At 37.2% G+C, this 23,582-nt stretch overlaps 1 protein-coding gene across 1 annotated transcript in view; it reads right to left on the bottom strand.

The window, feature by feature from the left end:
• Positions 1–21,990, bottom strand: part of ARSJ (arylsulfatase family member J) — an 82,887-nt gene extending 60,897 nt beyond the window's left edge. Inside the window, exon 1 of the mRNA XM_061191138.1 lies at positions 20,640–21,990. Coding sequence (XP_061047121.1) covers positions 20,640–21,040 — 401 coding nt within the window. The 5' untranslated portion in view covers positions 21,041–21,990. The remainder of the gene's footprint in view (positions 1–20,639) is intronic.
• Positions 21,991–23,582: the final 1,592 nt, after the last annotated feature.

The raw sequence follows: 23,582 nt of genomic DNA, 5'->3' as shown, positions 1-23,582 counted from the left end.
GATTTGAAATTTATAGTAGACATATAACTGTTTATCCACAGGATATATTGATATTAGTGATAAAATCCAAGTGGATATAAAATATCTGGAAAATGCACAATATATATTTATGCTTCTTTGCCAATTATATCCAAATGGTAGCTCTTTGGATTATAGTCTGATGATAATTTCTCTTTTTCCCTTTCTTTTTTCTTTGTCTTTATATTTCCAACTGACTTGACTTAGGCTTCTCTCTAATTATCTGGAACAAGATATAATTTAAATTATAACCAAGTATTCATTGAACCCCATCTCTTAAACAAGACTGAATGAGTAGATGAGACAAGTTAACAAAACAGACTTGAATTGAAATATAATAATTTTTCAAGTCAACACTGGAGAAGTTGAATATTCATTGAGCTATATGCCTAATCTGAAAAAAAATTAAAATATCTTTTAAAATTTCTTTGTCTAAAAATATGAGAATAATATTGGGGAGGATAGTGATTTTGCAAGAAAGTGAGATAAAGCCTACTCTATAGAAACAAACACTTAGAATAAAAAGAAATTAGGATCCAAATTATTCATAATAATAATGGAGCCTCCTCTTTTTACAGGGTGTTGTTAATATATTGTTCCCTTAGAACATAAAGAGTTAAGAAAAAATAGAAGAGGATCTAAGCTATGAAAAGCAAAAATATTAAGAAATATTACAAATATACTAGAAATCAGTAAGACACATTCACTTGATAAATATTTAGTGACTGTTTACTATATGCCATGTAATGTCAGATACAAGGCAAATTTAAGATTTTAAGACAAGGCCTGTGCCTTTGAAGAACTGTAGTACTGGTAAGTGTCAATAAAATGTGTGAATAAAAAAGGAGAAACCCATCTGCAGGAATAAACAAAGGAAGTAAAATTTGACTTGAGTTTTGAAGGATAAAACACAGGATGAGAAAGGGGTAAAAGGCATTACAAAAGGAACAGCATGAAAAGGCATAAAAGCATGAGAAAGAGATAAGTTCATGAAATGGTGACATGATCAGATGTAAGTAGATTACAGGGTACTTGGAGGAGTGATGAGAAAGGAGTCTGGGAGGATAACAAGAGGCTGGTTTGTGAGGGGTCTTTTGTGCCAAGACGTAGGCGCCCCATTGTCAAGAGTACCATCCAATATGCAATTTAGTAAGATAATTTCAGTGGCTTAATGGGAAAAAAATGGCAGAATGAAGAGAATGGTGTCCATGGACCATTTCACAAGCTGTTGCAGCTGTACAGGTAAGACGAACCTACATAATTATGTATTTTGTCGTACATAGAGAATACATTTTACTTTAGAATAATTAGTGTTCTAAATAACTGTGGGCTGCTCATAATTATCAAATGTTTTTAGGCAAGGCTAGGTTTATGGAGGCAGGCCTTGAGGAGGACTCATTACATAGTAAGTTAATAGCATTAAGGCTTCAATGTGATGTCTGATGCTTTGGGATGACGACAGTTCTTTTACATTCAGCTCTGCCTAAGGTATTTTTTAATTTACATAGCTTTTATTTACATATCTTATTTCCATTTTATTTATGTATCTTTATTACCATCTTTAAACATCTTCTTTTAAAAAATTAATTTCAGAAACCTCTCCTGAGAAAAGTGAATACAAAAATAAATCCTGTATGACTGCAAAGCTAATAAGCAATACATTTTATTGGAAAATAAAATGTAAAATTAAGTCAACTAAACATTTATTTGAGAATGGCAATGGGTCTTTAAATTTCTTCTGCAACAAATGTGATTTTTAATTCCATCGAGTAGGAAAATTTTAAATCCATCTTTCCAGTATACAACATTGAAAAACAAAACCTAACTCCAAGTTCTCTCTCTGTTGTTGAGCACAAAACCATACGCATAAATGTACTACATATGTTCTCATATTTCATGGCCACTGATTTGTTTGTATATTGAACACAATGGTTTGCTTCTTTTACGTTTCTTTAAAAAAAAAAAAAGTAACATTAACTTGCAAGAAAGACTCCAAATTGCCTATGTGAGAAAAAACCTTAAAAGTCAGACAGAATTTCATCTACATGGCTTAAATACATCTTTTAATCTTATGATGTAATGGCAGTTGTAAAACTTTTATGCATAAATAATAAATCGGTCTAGCACACAGACCTTCTAAGACATCCTCTCTGGACAACATCCTCTAAGTTAGGAGTCAGTGATTACCATTCTATGTTCCATGCTAAGGTGCTCAAGAAAACAGCTTTGTATTGTGTGACATATACAAGTGCAGCAAATCTTTTTAAATTTTCATGTTGTTTTGGGAACCTTTTTAAAAGAAACTGTAAGCCAGCATACGGAAAATTATAAACATGGCCCAAGTCTGCCTGGAATCTAATTAGGGATGCCTTCCAGCTGTTGCCAATGCCTGGAGCCTCTATTTCATCTTACTCTCTCCTTCCAAACTACCATGGAAAAGAAAGTTGAACAGCAGTTCTCCTGATGCAACTTGAACTGAATGAGGCGGCCCAGTAAAAAAGGAGATGAAAAATCAGCCACCTTACTTAGTGTTCCTGTACATAAAGCACTGCGCTATGAAAATCCAGTCTAACTGGGGAGAGTTACAGAAGCAAAATTAGTGCTAAATAAAAAATTATATGCTTAACCAGTAGCCAAGAACAGTGTTATCAAGGTTATGATTAAAGACAGAATGCAGTCTCATGTTTCCCCATGTGTAGAGAGGTTAAGGAATCCATTAATTATTTTTCTATTTGTACTACATTCCCCAAACCAGACACCTATGATAATTAAAGAAGGTCTGTAAACCATTAGCTTTGATAAATGTCAGGTCTCTGCATCACAGATTTGCTATTTTTTCTCTCAATATATTAACCTGAATATTTTGTCTTTAGCTGTTATATATATATATATATATATATATATATACACATACATATATACAAGTGTTTTATATATATATATGAATGTATATATAACAGGGCTTAAGGCATAGCATATTTGGAAAACACTGATCTGGATCTTTAAGGATAAATAAGATTTCAAATAGGCTAAGAAGAGGGCAACTGTGGCACGATTTTACCTCTCTCTTTTGTTTAATCACTTACTTTCCACTAAATTCCCCTCTATTTTGTGCTATGCCTTCACCCACCTCTTCAAGTGTTTGTATCTTGAAAATACCCTCCCTTTGAACCTGCTACTTTTTAAATTACCACACTATTTCTATCTTGCTTTTCTTTCAAGACCAAAGCCCGCACACAGGTTACACACACTCTTTTTATTTTTATACTCCACTTACCCTTTTAATAACTTCTCCAGAATCAAAACTATTTGAGTTTTGGGAGGGGGATAAAATGATGCCTTTCTTCTTAAAATAGTGACTTTAAAGCACTATAAAAATTGTAATAATAACTAGAACTGTCTGAAAAGAATGTTTCTTTGCAGGCAAATGTTGTTACATTAAGTAATCTGCCTCAAATTGCTGTCAACATATTTTTGAATGGCTCACCCAGAACATATACCTCATAAACCAATAGCATACTGTGGGCTTGGGGTGATGGAGAAATGATTTCTGTTTACCCTCAGTGCAGTGTTCCGTCCCATTAACAGCTTTACCTCTAAATATGCATGACATTTCCTTTAAAAAAATCTTCTGTTTAATGTTTCAAATGCCCAGACCAGTCCTGACCTAGTGAATTAATTCCCAAATATTGAATCATTCTGGCCAAACATGAGTCAGAGTAATAAAGTTCCCCAAGACATTTAGCTGTTAGAACATCAGGGACATATGTGAACCTGTGAACAATTTCACAGTCTCAAGGGAAACAGAATATTTAGCTTTTATGAAAGGCCAGGGTAAGAGAGAAACAGCATTTCATTTGTTTCATATCTTTTTTTAAAACTGAAATATAGTTGATGTACAATATTATATGTTACAGATGTACAATACAGTGATTCACAATTTTTATGTTTCATGTTTTATCTTTTATGAATTTCAACATTTATTAGAGGGGACTCAGTTTGCTATCTTTTTTTATTTATATAGGTACAACAATCACTTATAGCATTTAAACACAAATTTTACAGACACTCGCTAATGTTTCACTTTCTATTTATTTAGCTTGATTTTTTTAGACCATTTGGCAACTACAATCAACATAGGATTAACTGTTTCATCAGAATGTTGTATATGGTTGCATAGTACCAAATAGTATTTTGTTTCTGAAAAATGGAGTACAAATATGAAGCCAAATAGCGTGGCTTAAAGTCAGAATATTCTCCACTTTGAATTTTGATTAATGCCTATTTTGGTTAATGTTACTATGATCTACCAATCACCCGAATAGAACTTTTCTGAAAACCGTCTAGTTTCTCCTCTACTTCAAGCTATGTTCATTCAGGTATTAAGTAATGTCCATTCTATCACTAACTGTCTCTTAAATTTTTGTTCTCTTTTCCTCTCTTACTATTATGACTTATCAACTTCTCATTTCTCATCTGAACAACTGATTCTCCTGCTGTAGAATTAGAGAAATAATAATGAGTCATTTGAAGTATAGTAGGCATTTTATAAAGTCTACAAAGGAGAACAAATTCTAAATGTTAGTTCCCAATAACTGTTCTACAACATGTTAACTACAACTTAGTTATTGAATAGCAATTTCCTCCTACTCTTTTCTCTCTACTGGGATATTGAAATGGTATTTGATGACAAGAGGAAACCTTGAAAGTCTGACACCTGAAAAGCCTTTCCCGCTGTATAAGCATTGTGGTTTCATTATTATTTCCCACGTACCTCCATGTCCCCTCCTTTGGGTGTTAAAGTCTTGCATGCCCCCTCCACTGTAGTATTACAATACCTCAAGATTATTACTGAATTGCCTCATCTTTAGAAGCTATTATCGATTCTTTAAAAGCATCAAAACGAACATCATAATTTGTAAAAAAAAAAAAAAAAAAAAAATGCTGTAATCAAAGCATTTTCTTTAAGAAATGTGTTTAAGAGATTGGTGGCTTTTTGTTGCTGCTCCTTCTGTGTCATTATTTTTACATTTTATACACTGATGCCTGTATTCTATATTCTTGAGAGACATTATTGAAAAGGTACTCATTTGTAGCATTCAGTCAGTAATTCATCTTCCTTGACATGTTGGAAAATTACTCCCAGAGTAGATTAAATAGGCCTGAGTATCTCAAACAATGACCCAGGAGCCCTGGAGACTGGGCAGAGGGTCCCTGAGTCTACCTTAGAAGGAAGGGGTTGAGGGTGGGAACCCCTGCCAGCAGCTCTGCTTTATATGTTTTGTATACTGGGCTATTCCATCAAAGAAATTCACTTGAATAAAAAGTTCCACAGTTAAAAAAAAAAAATAGAGTTTGTAAATCACAGAACAAGTTTTAAGTCCAACAAGGAAATAAACAAATTTACCTATGGCAGACAAACATGTGTGAACTGGCCAGCTCCTTGAGGTCAAAAATAAGTAATGGAGAAAGAGACAGCAGTGTGGTTCCTGTGTAGACAGCCAGGGATGTGATACTAAAATCCTGCTTTGGAGACCAGGGAAGGCCGTCAGCACTTGGGAAGTGAAATAACACTCATGTGACAAGAGAATGTGGCTTGACTACAGTTTCACACAAAGATTTAAAACTAAGAGACTTACAGGAGGGATCTGAAATTGCAAAAGATTCTTTTAGATTCAGCATTCTTTAAGAAATAAATCATTGAAAAATTTCTTTTGCATCAGTAAGAGATTTTTTGCAGTGCTTGTCCTTAAAATCCAAGAAAAGGAAAATGTGGGTTCGCTGTTACATCAGACAAGGTTGGACCTTTTGATCTCAACAGGAGGGTAACTAAGGTGAATGAATGGAAACAAACATTCCTCTCAATAAACCTCTTCTCAGGGTCTGCACAGCTGTTGACTGACTCTTTGGTACAGAAAACAACAGTAGTAATACAACTTATTCAGGGCGGTTCATAATCTATTTAGGAAGTGCTTTACTAACTTGAAGAACAAAAAGAAGAGATCACCAACGGGGGATTTTTTTTTAAAAATGCCTGTTTTTCTAAAAATAAAAGCAGATATTCTATTTTTAGTCATTTTAAACTGAGAAACAAAATGGGTGTACCTTAAATTAAAAACAATGTAATATAAGAAGTAAAGCCTTAATATCATAACTCTAAAATTACAGGTGCAGGGCCAACCACAAAGCACTGTCCAGACTCTTTGGCATTGACATTAATCCAAGAGAAAGGGAGATATGTGTAGGTGTGTGCATGTTTGTTTGCAGACACTTGGTATTTGATCTGTCTGAAGGAACAGCATTTTCAGCATGATGGAAATAGAGAGAAATGTTGAGTTCATACTTTGGCTCTTCTTGTTGGTTTCTTTTTTCATCAACCATCTAAGAAACTCTGGCTGTGCAGAGTTTGTGCCTGTAAATCCAATCTGGTAAAGTGATGGGAATGGTGAATTCACCCAGTCAATGCCATCCTGGGACAGCCTTGCGGCCCATGGGCAGCCATCCTTGCCCTAAAAAGCCTCTTCCTCCACATTTACCTGTGCTGCTTTGTCTTTGTTTTGAAATATTAGTAAGTGGCTGAGCCAGAATCAAATGCTCAAATGCAGATCTTCTGACCCCCATCTACTACTCTTTCCCCAAACTATACTGTGAAATAAAATATATATATATTATATATATAATGGAAAAAAATATTACTGCAATACTTCAAACCTCAGGGAGTCAGGCAAAGGAGAATGGAGAAGCAAAGGCTATTTTTCATTGATGGGCTTTGAAGTGTACAATGTGATTGTCAAAGAAGTTCTTATAATTTGTGATCAGTAGTAACTTTACCTGTTTGAGTGAGCACTTTTATTTTATTTTTTTGGTTTGTTTTTGTTTTTTTTTGCTAATAGCAGAATGAATGACCTTGAAGTTGTACTTGATTCCTCTTTTTCTTTCCAACCATCCAACCCATTTGTAGTCCATCCAAAAATTCTGTCTGCTCTACCTGTGGAATGTACTTAGAATTGACCCCTCTCCGTCACTCCTCTCCACACCCCATCATTTCTCACACAGGTTAGTGCGATGGACTCTTTACTAGGTCTTCCTGCTGCAAACCTTACCTCCAGGATCTATCCTCAATCCATCTGCCAAAGCAATTCTGTTAACACCAAAGTTGGGTCATGTCACCCCTCTGCTCCAAGCCTTCCAATGGCTCCCATTTCACTCAGAGTGGAAGTCAAGATTCCCTGCCTTGGCCTTCATTGCACTACAGGATCTGGCTCCCTTAACTGCCTTGACCTCACCTCCTCCTACTCTCCCCTACCCCCTCTCTGATCCAGCCTAGCTGGACTGTCCTCTTGATGGTACTTGAACACACCAGGGGTGCCCCTGTCACAGGGCCTGTGTGGTTACTGTCTGCCTGGAGCAGCGACATACGAGACTCCCTCTTTCACCTCCTTTCTTAGTGAAGCCTTCCCTGACCTCCATGATATTGCTCTCTTCACCCTTAACCCTTAACCCTTAACCTCTTAATTCCCATCCTGTTTCCTGCTATGTTTTCCTTCTCAGGGCATATTGCCGTCTAGCACACTATATATTTTATTTATTTGTGTCTCCTTGCACTAGAATAAATCCCACGAGAACAGGGATTTTTGGAGGTTGTGTCAACTGATATGTTTCCCAGTGCCTAGAACAGTTTCTGGCAGAGTAGGTGCTCATTATTGAATGAATGAATGAATAATGAATGAATAATGAATGAATTTCAAGGAAACAAAAACAAGAAGCCCAATTAAATCAAGGGTCATTACCTCATGAACCATTAAATGGTAATGGGAAGCTTCATGAAGGCTTACACTGAGTTTGACAAATTAGTCAATGCATAGTTTTCTTCCCTATAGAACATCTAAGGATATGCATTTAACTTTGGGAATCTCCTTTACAAGAATGAGAAATAGTAACATTCACCTACCTCACAGATTTGTGGTGAGGATTAAGTGACGATATAAACATTTGCCTCAACAAAACTCTAAATTACTTATGTTTTTTGTTTTGTTATTTTGACATCTGAGATCATTCAGAGCCATATCAGAAAATAGAGCTGAAAAGTTCTATTGTTGGAACCAAATCATTAAATTATTCTAGCAATTCTCAGACTACTGATCCAAATGGCCCAATTTTCTTTTAAAGGCAAACGATTACAATGAATTCCTCAGCTAATTCAGACTATGTACAACACTATAGAAAATTAGGATATACATGTATTCATCTGGAGACTGATGCAAATTAGATCAAATCCATAGTTTGATTTAAACAAGACCCCGAAATAAACGTCCACTTTCTTCAAGTTGTCATTGTAGTAGAAAGGTTCTAAAAGAAAAGAGTAGTGTGCCAAAATGTCTATATCTCTTAGCACCTTTAATTTTAGGATTTAGTCCTTAGAAATTCAGTTGATTTTTGCTCTTGAGCCAACTGCTTTGCCCAAAATAGGAATCTTTTTATCGTTCATTCTATGGGAGAGCAGAAACACATTAATAGAGGTGTCTCTTCAAAAGTTAGATCTTTGAGACCTGAAACAAGCTTTCAATTGTAGAACATAGGAGGAAAAACACAACTGCACTTGCAGCTTGGATAGTACTTAACTAAATAGTCATATGCATAGAGTAGGTGTTAAATAAATGGTGAAAAAAAGAGAGATAAAGATGGTAATAAATAGTCTTGGAACATTAAAGGCTAAAACTGTATTGCAGTGTTAATCATTGTGGTTTCTGACGAGCAACTTCACTATCACCAAGCAGCTTGTTAGTGATCTGGTGTCTCAGGCCTCACCCTAGACCTTCTGAAACAAATTTCTGGGGAAGAGCCCAGAGGAATAAATGCTTTAACAAATTCTCCAGGTGGCTGATAATTTTATTAATAATTTAAGTATTCTTATAAATTCTAAAAGGTAAACTAATAACATTATCCTTAATTTATATATGAAACAAATGAAGAGCAAGAAGAGATTCCAGTTTTCCCAAATTGAATGGGAAAGCCAGTTTGAAATGAGTTTCTGGTTCTTAGAATAACTATATTTAGCTTTTTGTTGTTTTACTTAAATAAGATATTCATTTATTTCTACTCTAAAGATAACCTGTGCAGCTATACCAAACCCATCCTGTCAACCATCTGAGTAATGTAGTGGAAAATCATAGTTTTGGGGGTTGGAATTCTAGTCTCATTACTTACTATGGGATTTTGGCCAAGACACTTTACTTCTGTGAGCTTGATCTCTTCTTATGTAAAATGTGGATATTAATAATTATCCCCAAGTTATGAGGCTTAGAGAATATATTGAGAGATATATATATAATACATATATAGATAAATTAGAGAATATATATTAGAGAATAATATACATATACAAAATATATTCCTTAAGTGTCATATAAATGGTACATCTCCACTCCCAATATTTTATCTTCAACTAAATCCCTTAGCTAGAAAATGTACAATTAAATTAATTTTATAGCATTACAAAGACAACCAAACAAGGATCAAAGAAAAAACTGATTTCAAGTATTTGAGCTTATATTTTTAAGTGTGTTAAAAAATCTAAACTAAATTAAACTTTAATTTGATGAGTATGAATTACTCAGTTTACACACATTTATTATACATTTATTATGGCCTTATCTATGCAAGAACCTGATGTGTTCAAAGGATATAACACTGCCTTTAACCTCATGATGTTCAATCTCAAAGATAATTTTTAAGTCTAATAAAACAATTAAAAAATTCTTGCACTCTTCAGATTCAAGAATATGGCACAATCTTTTTATAAATTTGTAATAAATTACAGATTTATTAAAAATCTTAAAATTAATGATCATTTATAGTATACATTTATAGTATAGTATACTATATTATAATATAGTATATGTTTAGTATATTATAATATAGTATAATATACTATATTATAATATAGTATATGTTTAGTATATTATAATATAGTATATGTTTAGTATACATTATGGCATACATAATACAATTAATATAGTATAAGATTATACTATCAAAATTATAGTATAGATTGATAATTATAGTATAGACTAATATAGTATAAATTAATAATTAGAGCAGAGCTCACAAGTATAGATAACTCATGAATTTTTGCTAGGTAGGAGAGCAGAGAAATTGGGTCAATTAACTTTTTTGCTTTGCTTTTGTTTGTAGACAGAAGGAACTTAAATTCATTTACATGCTGATGGAAATGATTTTGTAGAGACATAAAAATTAATAACGAAGGAGAGAAACGGTAAAACTGTAGGACTCAGACGCGTGAGGAGGGGAGAAGCAGCTCTGGGAGGCACGTGTCTTTGACAGGTTGGAGCACTTCAATGCCCTACTGGAGGAAGGAAGGCAGAGACATGGCTGTTGATGCCCGTAGGTCAGGAAATTTTATACTGGTGATAGGAAAGAGATAATTCACTATTGCTTCTTTCCTCTCAATGGAATTGTGAAGAATAGTAATGAGCTGATGAGGGGATATTGGCAATCTGAGGAGATGAGAAATCTTGAAATAGTAGTTCTGAAGAATTGGACATATACTAGAGGAAGGTTAGGGGATCACTGGGGCATTTTTGCGTGCTTATTTCGGATTTGTGGTCATGAATTTAATTTAATCGAGTATCGTTTGCCACTCAGGTTCCTGCTACTGTGTCCACCTATTGGTTGGACCTTCTCAGACTCTGAACGTTGCCAAACCATGCTTATCCAGCTTGTAAATACACTGTGCATGGAATAATCCAGTACTCTCACAGGGTCCTGTTAGTTTCTCCAGCCTTTTTCTCATCCAGATCTGGTTCCCTTACCCTCTCCAGCAAGCTGGAGAACAACCAAGCATTGAGAAAGCGTATCAATGTATCTCCTCAGCAAGGGTACAATGACCTAGCAATTATTTTCTGGCTTTTCTCCTGCCAGGTATAGGTGGTTAGTAGACTGGTGTTGGTGATATGATGGATACATGATACTGATTCTGTCTGGTCAGTGGAAAGAAGAGTCCCATTTATTGCTTTAAAATGATCAACAATGTTCTTTGTTGGAAAAAATCATGTGCAACATGCCTTTGAATTCTAAGAATTCTATCACTTTTTTGGCTGCCACATCTTATTATACCCAAGAAAATGTGTATAAAGGTGTAAAATGATCAGAGAAGTATTGGAGGGGAGATGAGGGACATAGAGGGTCTGGAAGGATGCAATGGCGTTTTCCCAGAGGAGAATGAAGAACATTCTAGCAAAGGGAATTCTGCTTAGAAGGGAACAGGGGGGGTAAGGGGCATAGCCCTTGTGGGAAAGTACAAGTACCCTGGCAGTGATAATCCAAAGAGGGTATAAATGGAAAAGTGTTGGGAGATTGTACCCGAATCTTGTCAGAGGCCGGATTTTGAAGGTCCTTATATGGAATGCTTAGGAACTGGGCTTTAGTCTACAGGTAATGGCAGTTTCTAAAAGATTTTTAAGCAGGGAGTGGCATGATTTTGACTGTGTCGCAGAGATTTCACTCAGGTCTTAGGGTGGAGTGTGGATTCAAATGCTGCAGGCAATATAATCATTTAGGAAGTTAATGAAATAGTGATCATAAAGCATGTGAAATTTCAATCACCATGAAGCCTAGAACAATGTCTTATTTTAAAACTCTTTAATGCACACCTACTGAGTGGTAGTCCCTGGGGTGAGCTAGCATTCAAAGCTGAATAAGGTGTAGTAATGATATTCAAGAAAATGTTTTAAAATGATTGTTGATTGAAGGAATTTGAAGTAATTAATCACTGGCCTTTCCATTACGCTATTTTTAATTCTTCTCATTTAGTGTGGTACTCTTAATGTCACTGTTTAAACATACATCTACTTTTGCTTGTCACAGCCTTAGCAGGCTTCCAGCAGATTCGGCCAAGCATGACGACAGCAGCATGCCAAGTGTGACAACCAGCAACAACACACGCAATCTCCAAGTGTAGAAACTTAAAAAATATACCCCTAATCACCTTCCTGGACATTTCAGAACAAAAATATATGAGAAATCCTGGTGGATAAAATATATTAAAATTGAAACATGGAATTTAACTTTTTGTACTTACAGATTGAAACTGGAAAAGAGATATGAGTATACCCACAGCTTTTAAAAAGAACAAGTAGTCAGTTCTTTTAAAGTTAGTATGTGATTAAACATTATGGAGCTGTAGCTCTAAAATGTAGAAGAATGTTTACTTAAAAACTATATAATACTTAAAAGTTTTCAAACTATTTTCATATATGTTATCTCAAGTGCTATAACCTTTGAGATTATCATTATTCCTATCCTACAGATGAAAACATGGAGTCTCCAAAAGATTAAATTACTCATTCAAGGGTCACAGAAATTTGCTGAATCAGTACTGTAATTCAGATTTCCTCACTATATATTTTATGTCACTTCTGCTCTGTCACATTGCCTGCCAGACGGAAATACTTAAATGATTGTTTATTCATCTTTTCATTCATTCATTCGTTCCTTACATGTATTCTTTGTGCCTATTAGTACAAAGCACTAGATTGGTTGCTGTGCGATTTATGGTGGTAATAAATCAGTCTTGCTACTCAGGGGGCCAGCGTGTGAATGAGGTGGAAAATCATGCCTCATATGACAGTAATAGAAATAATTATGTAAGGTCATCATTGGAATAAGTACTTCTGGCTAAGGAATCATGGAAACCTGTATAGGGAAGGTGGTATTTTAGCTGAGTCTTAATGACTTAATGACTTAATGAGTGGCTGGCATTTGGGCCAAGTGAGATAGGGTGTGAATTCCAAGGAGTGGAAACGGTATGTGCAGAAGGAGGGAGAAAGTCAAGTATAAGACGTGCTCCAGAAACAGTGAATCATTCTTTTCTCTGGAGTAGAGAGTTTGAAGACAGAGAAAGATAAGGCTAAAATTTTTTTTGAAGACAGGACTAAGGTGCTTACAAATTTCATGGCAGATGGAATGGGGTGATGAAAACAACAAGGGTTTTGTTGAAGCCACACGAGTTTAGGTTCCAATATAGGTTCTGCTGCTTAGAAGCCGTATGACCACCCACAACTTGTATAATTTCTCTAAAACATTCACATATCATCCATAAAATGAGGACATTTGTTAAATATTTGATACATATTTTTTGAAATAATAAAAATATTTTACCTTCAGGGTGGATGTGAAGATCAAATATCAGGATGTTTGAAAAGCAACTGGCACAAAAGGCCCTCAGTAAAAATCACTTTCTTTCCCCATTCTGTGGTAGTCAGTGGGAACTAGGAATTCCCTAGTTTGCCGAGGGTGGTGAAGTAGTGATAGTCATGTTTGAGCAAAGCCAATGTGTTGGGTGAATTAGAAGACAGAGGGAGTAAAGGAGAAGACACAAAAAGTGTTTTTTTGCAATACAGCACACAGGGAAATGAATGTCTCAATGAAGTTACACTCCTGGGAATATTTACTATCTGGAATGAGAAAAGAACATTGCAACACACTCTAATTATATCAAAGTAAAGTACGGAAAAAGATTACATAAAAACAAATTCCATAATATTGCTATAGGAAAAAGTCCGAATGAAACTAAACTTTGAAATAAAAGATGTTTTCATGCTGAACTCCTATTAGAAGAACGGGCTCCAAGCCTTTTTGGTCCTCCCTTCTTTGATCTCTGGGAGAGGTCATAGGATGAAACAAAATGATCCGAACCCTCGGCACCTGGATATATTTCCGCCTTTCAGGACAGCTATTCAGGAAACTCACCAGAATTACCTGAATAGGGATTCACTTCAAAGGGTGTCTTTTTAAAAAGACTCATTTAAAAGGAGGGACTTTGATCATAAGGGTGTGCCAATAGCTTACTTGACCATGATTCTACTGTCAGAAAAATCCATATGTTCAAATAGGAAAAGGCAGCTATTTGTTGAATGGTGTTGTCTATTGAGCCACTGTCTTTGAAATGGATATGCAAGGTTTTAAAGCCACCCTCTCCGTTTGCTCTTACATTCATTTTCTAAAGCCAAAGTGAGGCTTGGGAAAAACTCCTGTTTCTTCCAAACTTCTAACCATAAACATTTTTCTAAATATTTATGTATTAACTAAATATTTATGAATGTAATAAGTGAACTCTTAGTAACTGATCTTTATTGTGTACTCTTAGGGGGTAGAACACTACTTAAAACTAGGTCTTGGATAACAGAAGTGGATGGAAGAGGAAACATGCATGACCCTTGATGTTTATGACCTAAGTGGGGTGGGGGGGGAATATTTCTGAATGTACCACATGCCTATGAATTGGAATGATCAAACCCTACTCCCCTTTGCTTCCTTGAATCTTTCTCCTGTGAAAGTGACTGAAAGAATTCAATTACTTTTTCAGGGTTTTCAACACTAGGGTAATTGTTAATTGATAATTTCATATCTAAAAAGAATACTTTATAAACTACTGGGAGACACATTCCTTTGCTTCTACAGCCCACTGCAGTCCATAGAGGAGGCCTACATAGATCTTGTCTTCCTGGACCAAACCCCCAGACCTCCTGACTGTGTGCCTGACTGTACACAGTGTGGCTGCAGTGGTTGGCTATGGACAGGCAGGAGGCCCAGCTCAATAAGTCTCTAGAAAGAAGTTATAATTAAAACTTGACACTTAACATTTCCTAAGAGATCATCTGGAAAAAATCCCACCATACTTTTCAGTCCTTTTTATTTGAATCTTCATCCTAACTCCAATCTTTCCAATGTATCTACTTTCATTCAGATTCTAATCTCTATACATCTCTGTACATTCTCTGCTCTAATTAAATCCTTCTCCCCTTCTAACTCCCTAACTCCTTCCAAGGAGCTTTCTGTTACTGAAAGTCTGTAATTAGCAAAATCCTCTATGATCTCATTTCTTTCCTGGACATTTCTTCCACCTTCTTGCTCTAGCTGATTGCTGGCTATCCTCTCAACTTAGGGCTGGTCTTCTACCCATACCCCAATTATCGAAGAGTCTGAAGCAGGGACTGGGTATCCTCTTAGTTCCTCACTGGCACTTCTACACAGTTTGGCTCCTGTTTCTTTTTTAAAGGTGCAACTTTTTTGAAAAGTCAGGCAACAGATTAGAGACTCACTATCTTTCCTGTTAGAGTTCTTTATCCAATTCCAGGCCCTGCCCTCCCACCGCTCAGTCATAGATGATTCCAGCAACTGGCTCACTGTGCTCTTTAATACAATTTCTCCCATTATTCTTAATGGTTTAAATATCCATCCAAGTGATCCATCCAACTTCCTGCCCTTCTAATACCTTGCCTTCCTCACTTCCAAAGATGTTTTCCTCCAACTCACTTTAGCACCATTCCCCTATCATTTCTAAAAACTGGACTACTTATGAAATTTTGATTCCAAGCATGCATTTCTCCAACTACCATTATCTATCTTTTCAGCTTTCCAAGTATACTGTGGTATCCTCACTTCAACCCTAGTCAGTCAATCCATTGACCCTGGCACTTTTTTAGAGAACATAAACCCCTTATAGTTTTCCCCTTTTTCTTGCCAAGTTTAGAGTCCACAATCTGACTCTATTCATTTGGCAAAGGTCCAAATCTAGTTAAATACACCTCTTCAACAGCGCTTCTTCTGCACACAAGTACCTGAACATGGCGTGAGAAAAACAAGCCATGACTGGTCTCTGTATAAATTTATGACCACAAATCTCAGATGGGCTCTCATTGTTGCCCAATATTTTTACAGCACTGCCCTACTTATTTCACTTTCTCCCTTTCCTAGAATATTTTCTATCTCTGTCTTTAAACCTTAAGATCCTCATTCTCATCTAATGACCTCATTTGTTATTTCACTTAGAAAGTAGAATAATTCAGAAGAGAACTACCTCATATTCTCCAAAAGCAAATCTTTCAATCTCTTTGAATCTGTACATCCATACCCTCCCTTCTTTCATATTAAAGTGAGTGAACTGGTAAAGAATAGCTAAAGCATTTTGGAAGAAGAACAAGTAAAAGGACTTACATTCCAGATATCAATATTTATTATAGAGCTATAGTAGTTAAGAGAATGTAGGATTGGCACAAGAATAGACAAAGAGACTAATGGTGCAGAATAGAGTCCAGAAACAGACCCAAACATGTACATTTATCTGATTTATGAAAAAGATGACACTGTAATGAGGTAGAGAAAGTATGACATTTTTAATAAATAGTGTGGATCAAATGGATTTACATATGGAAAAAATATGCTTGAATCCTAACTTATACCATATTAGAAATTAATTCCAGATGAATTATAGATGTAAATAGAAAAATAAAGCTATAAAACTTAAAAAAAGACCACTGTCATGATCATGATTTAGTCAAAGATATCTCAAATAGGACATAAAGAAAAAGATTATAAATAAGCCTACAATAAAATTAAAACCCTCTGTTCATCAAAAAACTTTTTTAAGAGAGTGACGAAGCAAGCCGCAGAATGGGAGAAGTCATTTGCAATACAAATATCTGACAAAGGAATAGAATATAAAAATAACTGCCACAAATCAATAAGGAAAAGCCAGCATCTGATGAAAAATAGGCAAAAAAATTGAATAGATACAAGGAGATATCCAAATAATCCACAAAAATATGAAAAGATGCTCAATTTCTTTAGTAACCAGGGAAACACAAAACAAACCATAATGGTATACCAGTGCATAACAACCAGAATGACTAAAATGAAAAAGACAATGCCAAATGTTAGCAATGATGTGAAGCAAATAGAACTTTCCATACATTGCTAATGAGAGTGTACAGTGGTGGAACCACTTTGGGTAACTGCTGGACAGTATCTACAAAAACTGAACATACACATCCCAATAATCCAGTAATCCCACTTTTTGATAGATACCCAAGAGAAACGTACACCTGTATTCACCAAAAAACATTTGCAAATATGTTTACGGCAGCACTATTAATAATGGTCCAACACTGGAAACAACCCATGTCATTCAACAGAATGGATGAATAAATTACAGTATATTTATATAAAAGAACACTATTCAGTAATTGGAATAAATGAATTATATCTACAGGCAACAACATGGATAAATTTTACAAACATAGTGTTAAGAGGAAGAAGCCAGACATGAAAAAATACCTTCTCTACAATTCCATTTATATGAAGTTTGAAAAGAGGCAAAATTAATCTAAGGTGTTAGAAACTGGGAGCGTGATTACCCTTGGTAAGGGGCAGGGGCTGTTTGTAAAAAGAAATTAATTTATCAAATATCCTATTACAAATACACATTATTTGAGTTACCTTTGCATTTGTTAAAAATGATCATCATGGTATTTCAAGCGGGAAAAATGAATAACAAAATAGTAAAAACACAAAATTATTGCCCAAGATATGAATTCAGTTCAGACTGCCAATCTTTCCAACTCTAAAGTCTGCATGAAACACATCTAAATTTTGTAAAACTCATAATTCTCTTTCTGAGGCCTTCACTATATTCTCTTTTAAGAAGAAATGATGTCATGTCTACATGTCTTTATTTGAAAAACTATTTTTAAAAAAAGGTGAAAAAATTACTTTGAAATAAACCAAATGTAGGCAGCTGCTTTCTCAATCGACCTTTATATTACCAGTCTAACTTTGAACACCTACAGTGTTGTTTCTCAAAGTCCAGTGTACAGAACTTCTGCATCACTACCTCTCTTGGAATCTACTGCCACAACTATTTAAAATGGGGATAACAATAGTAACTACCTCACAGAATTGTTGTAAAGATTAAATGAGATAAAAATGCATTATCTTGGAACACAGTAACTGCTCAGTAGATGCTAGCATTTAATACTAACACTCAATTTATATTAGTACCATTATTAGAATGACCTGACGTGTTTGTTAAATTACTATTAATTTCTGAGCTCACCCCCAGACCACTGAAGCTGAGTCATTGGTTGGGCCTGGAAATCTGCACTTTAGCTACTACCATTTGGCTCATTCTTTCTGCACAAATTTGAGAATCACTGTCCAGAGATTAGGGCTTACTTATTTGTTCCTCCCAGTTCCGATATAGGGATCTGCACACAATGAATGCTTATTGACAGGCTGGCTTATGTTCAATATTGCCAGACTGATATGACATAAATTGTTAAAGAATCTGGAATTTATTATAGATTTGTGCAGTATAAGGGAATAGATTCTTACATTTTGACTCCAGCAAAATATAAAGGGAGGATTGTTTTGTTAATAGTATCAAAAGTAGCTCCAGCTTCAATCACTTAAAACTCTTTCTTTATAAATGTGAAGATATTTGAATTCTATCATATTCCACATAATCTATTCTTTCCCTTAATATAATTCAGTCCATTTACATTTTTATTGCTTTTTTTAACTTTAGAGGATCCAGAAATCATAGATATGTACTCATGGGGAGGACAAATGACCACATTATCTGGGCTTGCATTATGAATATTAGACCCAGAACTAGGCTTCCATAACCACTTTCTTTCTTACATCTGTGTTCATTTAAGGAAGGTTCCAGCAATTTGTCTAAAAGGAGAACTGAAAGTGCAAATGTCTTCAACTGTTTAATTCAAACAGAAATTTAAGTCAAATCACAGTAGTTATTTGAAATTTTTGTCTATAAAACAGTTACACAACTTATTACACTGAACAGAAAATTTTAATAAGGAGAATAAATCTTCTCATGAGATGTTTGCATTGAAAAGACAGGACAGTCAATCTTTGACAGCAAAGAAAACTGAGGATTTATTTCCACCCTCATGTCTGCTTCATGTATTAACATAAAGATTAAAGGATAAAACCTAGATATTTTATCAGTGCAAGGTAATGTTTAGGAACTAAAGAAGAACTTCTTCAGTGAAAAGTCTTAAATGTTCTATTGTGAAAGATAAATTCATACAATTTAGTTATATGTTTTTCAATTACTCTTGGCTATCTGAATAAATCTAAATTCTATAAATTTAGTTTAAGAGGTTCAGGGAGCCTTTATGACTCATTTATTTCATAAACCAAATATAAGAGTGTTTGGATTAGACATGAAGAAGTTGACCCACAGGCCATCAAATGGACTTGTTATTTTCCAGCCAACAATCTTCTCCTTTATAAATACCAAATGCCCTTGACTTTCTGATGCCACAATTAACCTTTAAAATGACTCTGAAGTACAGTGAGTCTTCTTTACTCTCCTACTGAAGAGAGAAAAGGACTGTTTTTTTTTTTTCTGGCAGTGATGCTAACTTGTGACAGTTTGCTAAGCAGTAGAAATCGTGTATTAAGCAAAAGTCTCTGCAAGACAGAGATTCCTGCAAAATAGTCTTTATTTTTCCAATGGATACTGGCTACTCTTATAGGATCCAATTCCAAGAACAACTTCACTGAAGCAAGGGTCCCCTGGAACTGAAATTACAAGACTCATACACTGAAACCACTAAGGCTTTTCTGCTACCTCTGTCCAGTGGCAGCTGGACCTCTGCGTCTCCTAGTTTATCTCAGTTCCACAGGCTGAATTTGGACATGCAAATCAGTTATAGTAACCTACATTCTGACAGGATAGAGTAAAAATATGAAAATGAGTGAACACCCTAAGTAGAATATTTAGCTGTTTAGCAAAGCAACGATAATACTAAAAACACTTACTTAAACATCCTAATAATCTGCTTTTTCTTAATCAGAAAATTCCCAGATGTGTGAGGAGCAGCAGAAAACTTCAGATGAAGTTTAACTCATGCTGAGCATTTACAACTGTTATCTTCTCCCATTTTGAGAACTACCCTGGTAATTACACATTGCCTTCCTTAGTGATCTTGTAAGAGAAAATTACTTATCAAAGACCCAAATAGAGTCACATGTGCACTGGTCAGATTTTACACTGCCTTCCATACGTTTCTTTGGCCCCTCTTCTCTCTGTGATTACCTGTGGCTTTGATTATTCAGTCCTAGATTTAAGAATAAAGCAAGAGGGACTTCCCTGGTGGCACAGCGGTTAAGAATCCGCCTACCAACGCAGGGGACACGGGTTCGAGCCCTGGCCCGGGAAGATCCACATGCCGCGCCGCAACCAAGAGCAGCCCCTGCTCTCTGCAACTAGAGAAAGCCCGTGCACAGCAACAAAGACCCAACGCAGCCAAAAATAAATAAAAATAAATAAATTTATAAAAAAAAAAAGAATAAACCAAGAGTCCAGAAAAAATTTGGTCTGTTTTTCTTATCAATGATGGTGACTGTGAATTCTATTGTGACACCTGAAACAAAATCTGAACATGCTCAAAAGCCAAAATAGATTTAGAAAAGGAGAACACTTCTGGAGACCTCTGGTTGGTAGGTGGGAGTTTACAAGTTCTGATCTCATTTTAAAACTCTGAAGGCCCTTCACAGCAGGCTCTGAGAGTAAGGAAAATGAGACTAAACTAGTGATGAGACTTTCAAGATCATCAAGAGGACATCCATTTAAATTCCCACCACAACTAAATGCATTTGATCCATTCATTCATTCACTCATTCATACATTTAGTTCCCCATATCTTCTGCAACTCCTGTAAGTTAGGAGCTGGATCATAATTAAGTGCTTAATATAACTCCAAGGAATAAATATATGAAGCAGTAACACTTACTTTCCAGTAATAAACTGACTCCTGGATGGTGTGCAAATAGGCTGGACATAGTAGTTCTCCAGTTTAACTCCTTCGGCTGCAAGCTTGTCAAGAGTGGGAGTCTTTATCTCCGATCCGTGGTAACCCACATCTCTAAATCCCTGATCATCCGCTAGGATGAAAATGAGATGGGGCTGGGAGATGGTAGTTATGCTGGGCTCCGGTCTCTCTCCAATTTGAGGTCGCAAAGCCCCTTCCTCTTCCTCCTCCAAGCCCTGGCCCCAGGACAGGTAACCGTAGGTGAGGAGGCTGAGGACCCAGAAGCCTGCCAGCGCCCCCATGGCTAGCATCTTTCCGGGCCAGACCCAGGCCTGCGAAGGAAGTGGCGGAGGCGGAGGTCCCGCGCAGCCCCTGTGGGCCATTCACTCTGGTCCCAGCTGAAACTCCAAGGCAGAACAACGCACCGCGCGCCGCCGCTGGCGCACACATGCACGCAGGAGGGGTAGAACCAACAGGCGGTGGAGGTGGAGGGTCTCCACCTGGAAAGAAGTCCGTGCTCCTCTCAGCTGTCAACACGTCCAACAACTTTAATCTTCTACACGTGGTGGCTTAGGGGATGGGACGTGTGGGAGAACAACGAGTCGCTTTTCTCCATCAAATCGCACTTTCTCCTCCTCCTCGCTCCCCAAAGTAGCTTCCACACAAAAAGTTAATGCCTCCACCCAAAAGTTCTCAAGAGAAAAAAGAAAAAAAAATCAAGTAAGGAATTGATAATCACCTTGGGCAGGAACTTTTCGTGGCCAGAACTTTTCGCCCTCGAGGCGGAGGAGTGAGGTTCTCCGATGTGCGCGCGCACCGATGGTTGTGGGGTCGACCGTAGGTCCGGCAGTCCCGTCACCTGGAAAGACCTGGGAAGTGGAACCGCCGAAAAAGAGCTCTTACGCATGCAGATAACAAGCAGCATGCAGTGAACCGGCCGCCGCATCACTCTCTCCACTTTTCCAGTGCTATTTCTCTCCGTCTTCTCCGAGGCGTTTGCCAATCTCCCCGACACTCACCAGGCGGCGAAATGACAAAAACAGGCCGCTTTACTGATCTCCCTCCACCGCTGACCACCTCTTCTCCGCAGGAACTTCGGGCAGCGGTTCCTTCTCTCCGCTGCTGGAGCGCACGGGGACCGAAGTGGGTCCCTGACCCCGTGCACGCTCCACGCCAAGCCCACTTGGTCTCCGTGGGGTTGGTGGCCCGGCGGAGGCGCCGCAAGCTGCGTGCGTTTTGTCAGAAAACTTACTTAGTTTTGGCACTCGGAGTTCTTTGCTGCCTCCACCCTCTTTTTTCTCCAGTGAATCACAGAACGGTACTCTCTGCTTTAGCTCCCCCAGGAAGAGGGGGAGGGGTAAAGCCGGTTTAGAGGTTCGATCTTTTTCCTTTTCGGGAGGAGAAGGGAGCAGGGAGGGGAGGTTTTGCCGGCGAGAGAGCTGCCCGCTGCTTGAGCCCTGCTGGATCCAGGGGGCTCCGCCTGGGCTACCGCTTCCCTGGGTCTCGAGGACTGCCCTCCATCCTCCGGAGAGGGGGAAAACGGCGGCGGGAACGGGGAAGGGTGAAGTGGGCGCTTCTCCTCACGGGTCTGCAAATCAAGAGCCCGCTCTCCCATTCCGAATGCTGTGCATGCAAACTTTTTCTAGCTTCTGGAGGGAGTGAGAGAGGAAGAGCGGGAGAAACAACAAATTCCGTAGATAACACTCCTTCCTTCCTCTTCTGGTTTTCCTTTTCTAGTCTCTCTCTCCTCCCCCCAATTTTTCCTACTTCTTTTATTCCCGCCTCCTTTTTTTTTTTTTTTTTTAACAGTCTCGACTACAAGTGAAGTTGAATTCCCTTTCCCTATTGCTGGCCTTTACAGCCTGACTTCCTCATTAGCGTCTCTCTACACGAAGATACTGAAATCGCCTTCTCCTTACATTTCCACAAACTTACCCATAGCGTGTCTCCAGCCAAGAACATGGGGAGGAAGAGGAGTTACACATTTCACCCTCAGGAACCACGAGGCCGGTCTGCACTCCTGCAGTACAGAAACCACCATTTCCCATCTAGAAATTCGGGGAACTTTGTCCCCCCCCCCCTTTTTTTATAACTATGTGGAGTAAAGCAAAAGCTTGTCCTGATTGTGAAGATATGCCTGCTTTTACTAGAGTCCTGTTTTTAAATCCCTGCTCAAAGACAGGAATGGGATTTATAGTATCTGCAGGGGGAAGCAATTAATGCCAAGAGCCACTGAGATATGCTTTCCCCCTCCCCAAATTCATTCAGTAGTTATTTATTGAGCACCTACTATGTGCTGGCACATAAAATGTCAGATTCTCCCAATTGCCTAGGTATAAATCTAAGTTTCATTTAGCCATTTATTTTTATTTATCTACTTATTTATTTTATTGAAGTATAGTTGATTTACAATGTTATATTCTGTCCTGTTGCTAAAGTTCCTGTTAAGTTTCTAAGCAAAACGTTAGCCAAATGGAAATTTAACACCTTTGAAACTTGCAGTGTGCACTATGCAGTTATTTTTGCTAACATGTGTAGCCTTCTACTAGTCTGTTCTCTTCCCTGAGGCCATTCTGGTTAGTCTGTGGAGAGATGGGCAGTTTTAGAAGACCTGCTTGGAAATGTGATCTTGGCAATTCTGTGAGTTAAATCACCAAATGTGTAATGAGTGAACTGAGTATTGGGAGACTGAAAGCACTGTGAGGTAATGCTCCGAGCTCTGTGGGTCTAGTCAGGTGCTTGAGTAGAAAAGATGCAAATAAACATTCAGATCAATCCAGCTACTTTTAGTTGGGGAAGGTCAATGACATAATACAAGAAGTGTCCATGTTGCTATACAAGAAAGAGGGCCATTTTCAGTTCAGATTTCAAGCAAGAGTAAAAAATTGAACGTTAACATTTACCAAATACTTACCATGTGCTAAC

The sequence above is a fragment of the Eubalaena glacialis genome, chromosome 5 (assembly GCF_028564815.1).
Source record: "Eubalaena glacialis isolate mEubGla1 chromosome 5, mEubGla1.1.hap2.+ XY, whole genome shotgun sequence".
Lineage (NCBI taxonomy): Eukaryota > Metazoa > Chordata > Mammalia > Artiodactyla > Balaenidae > Eubalaena > Eubalaena glacialis.
This window is presented reverse-complemented; position numbering and strand designations above follow the sequence as displayed.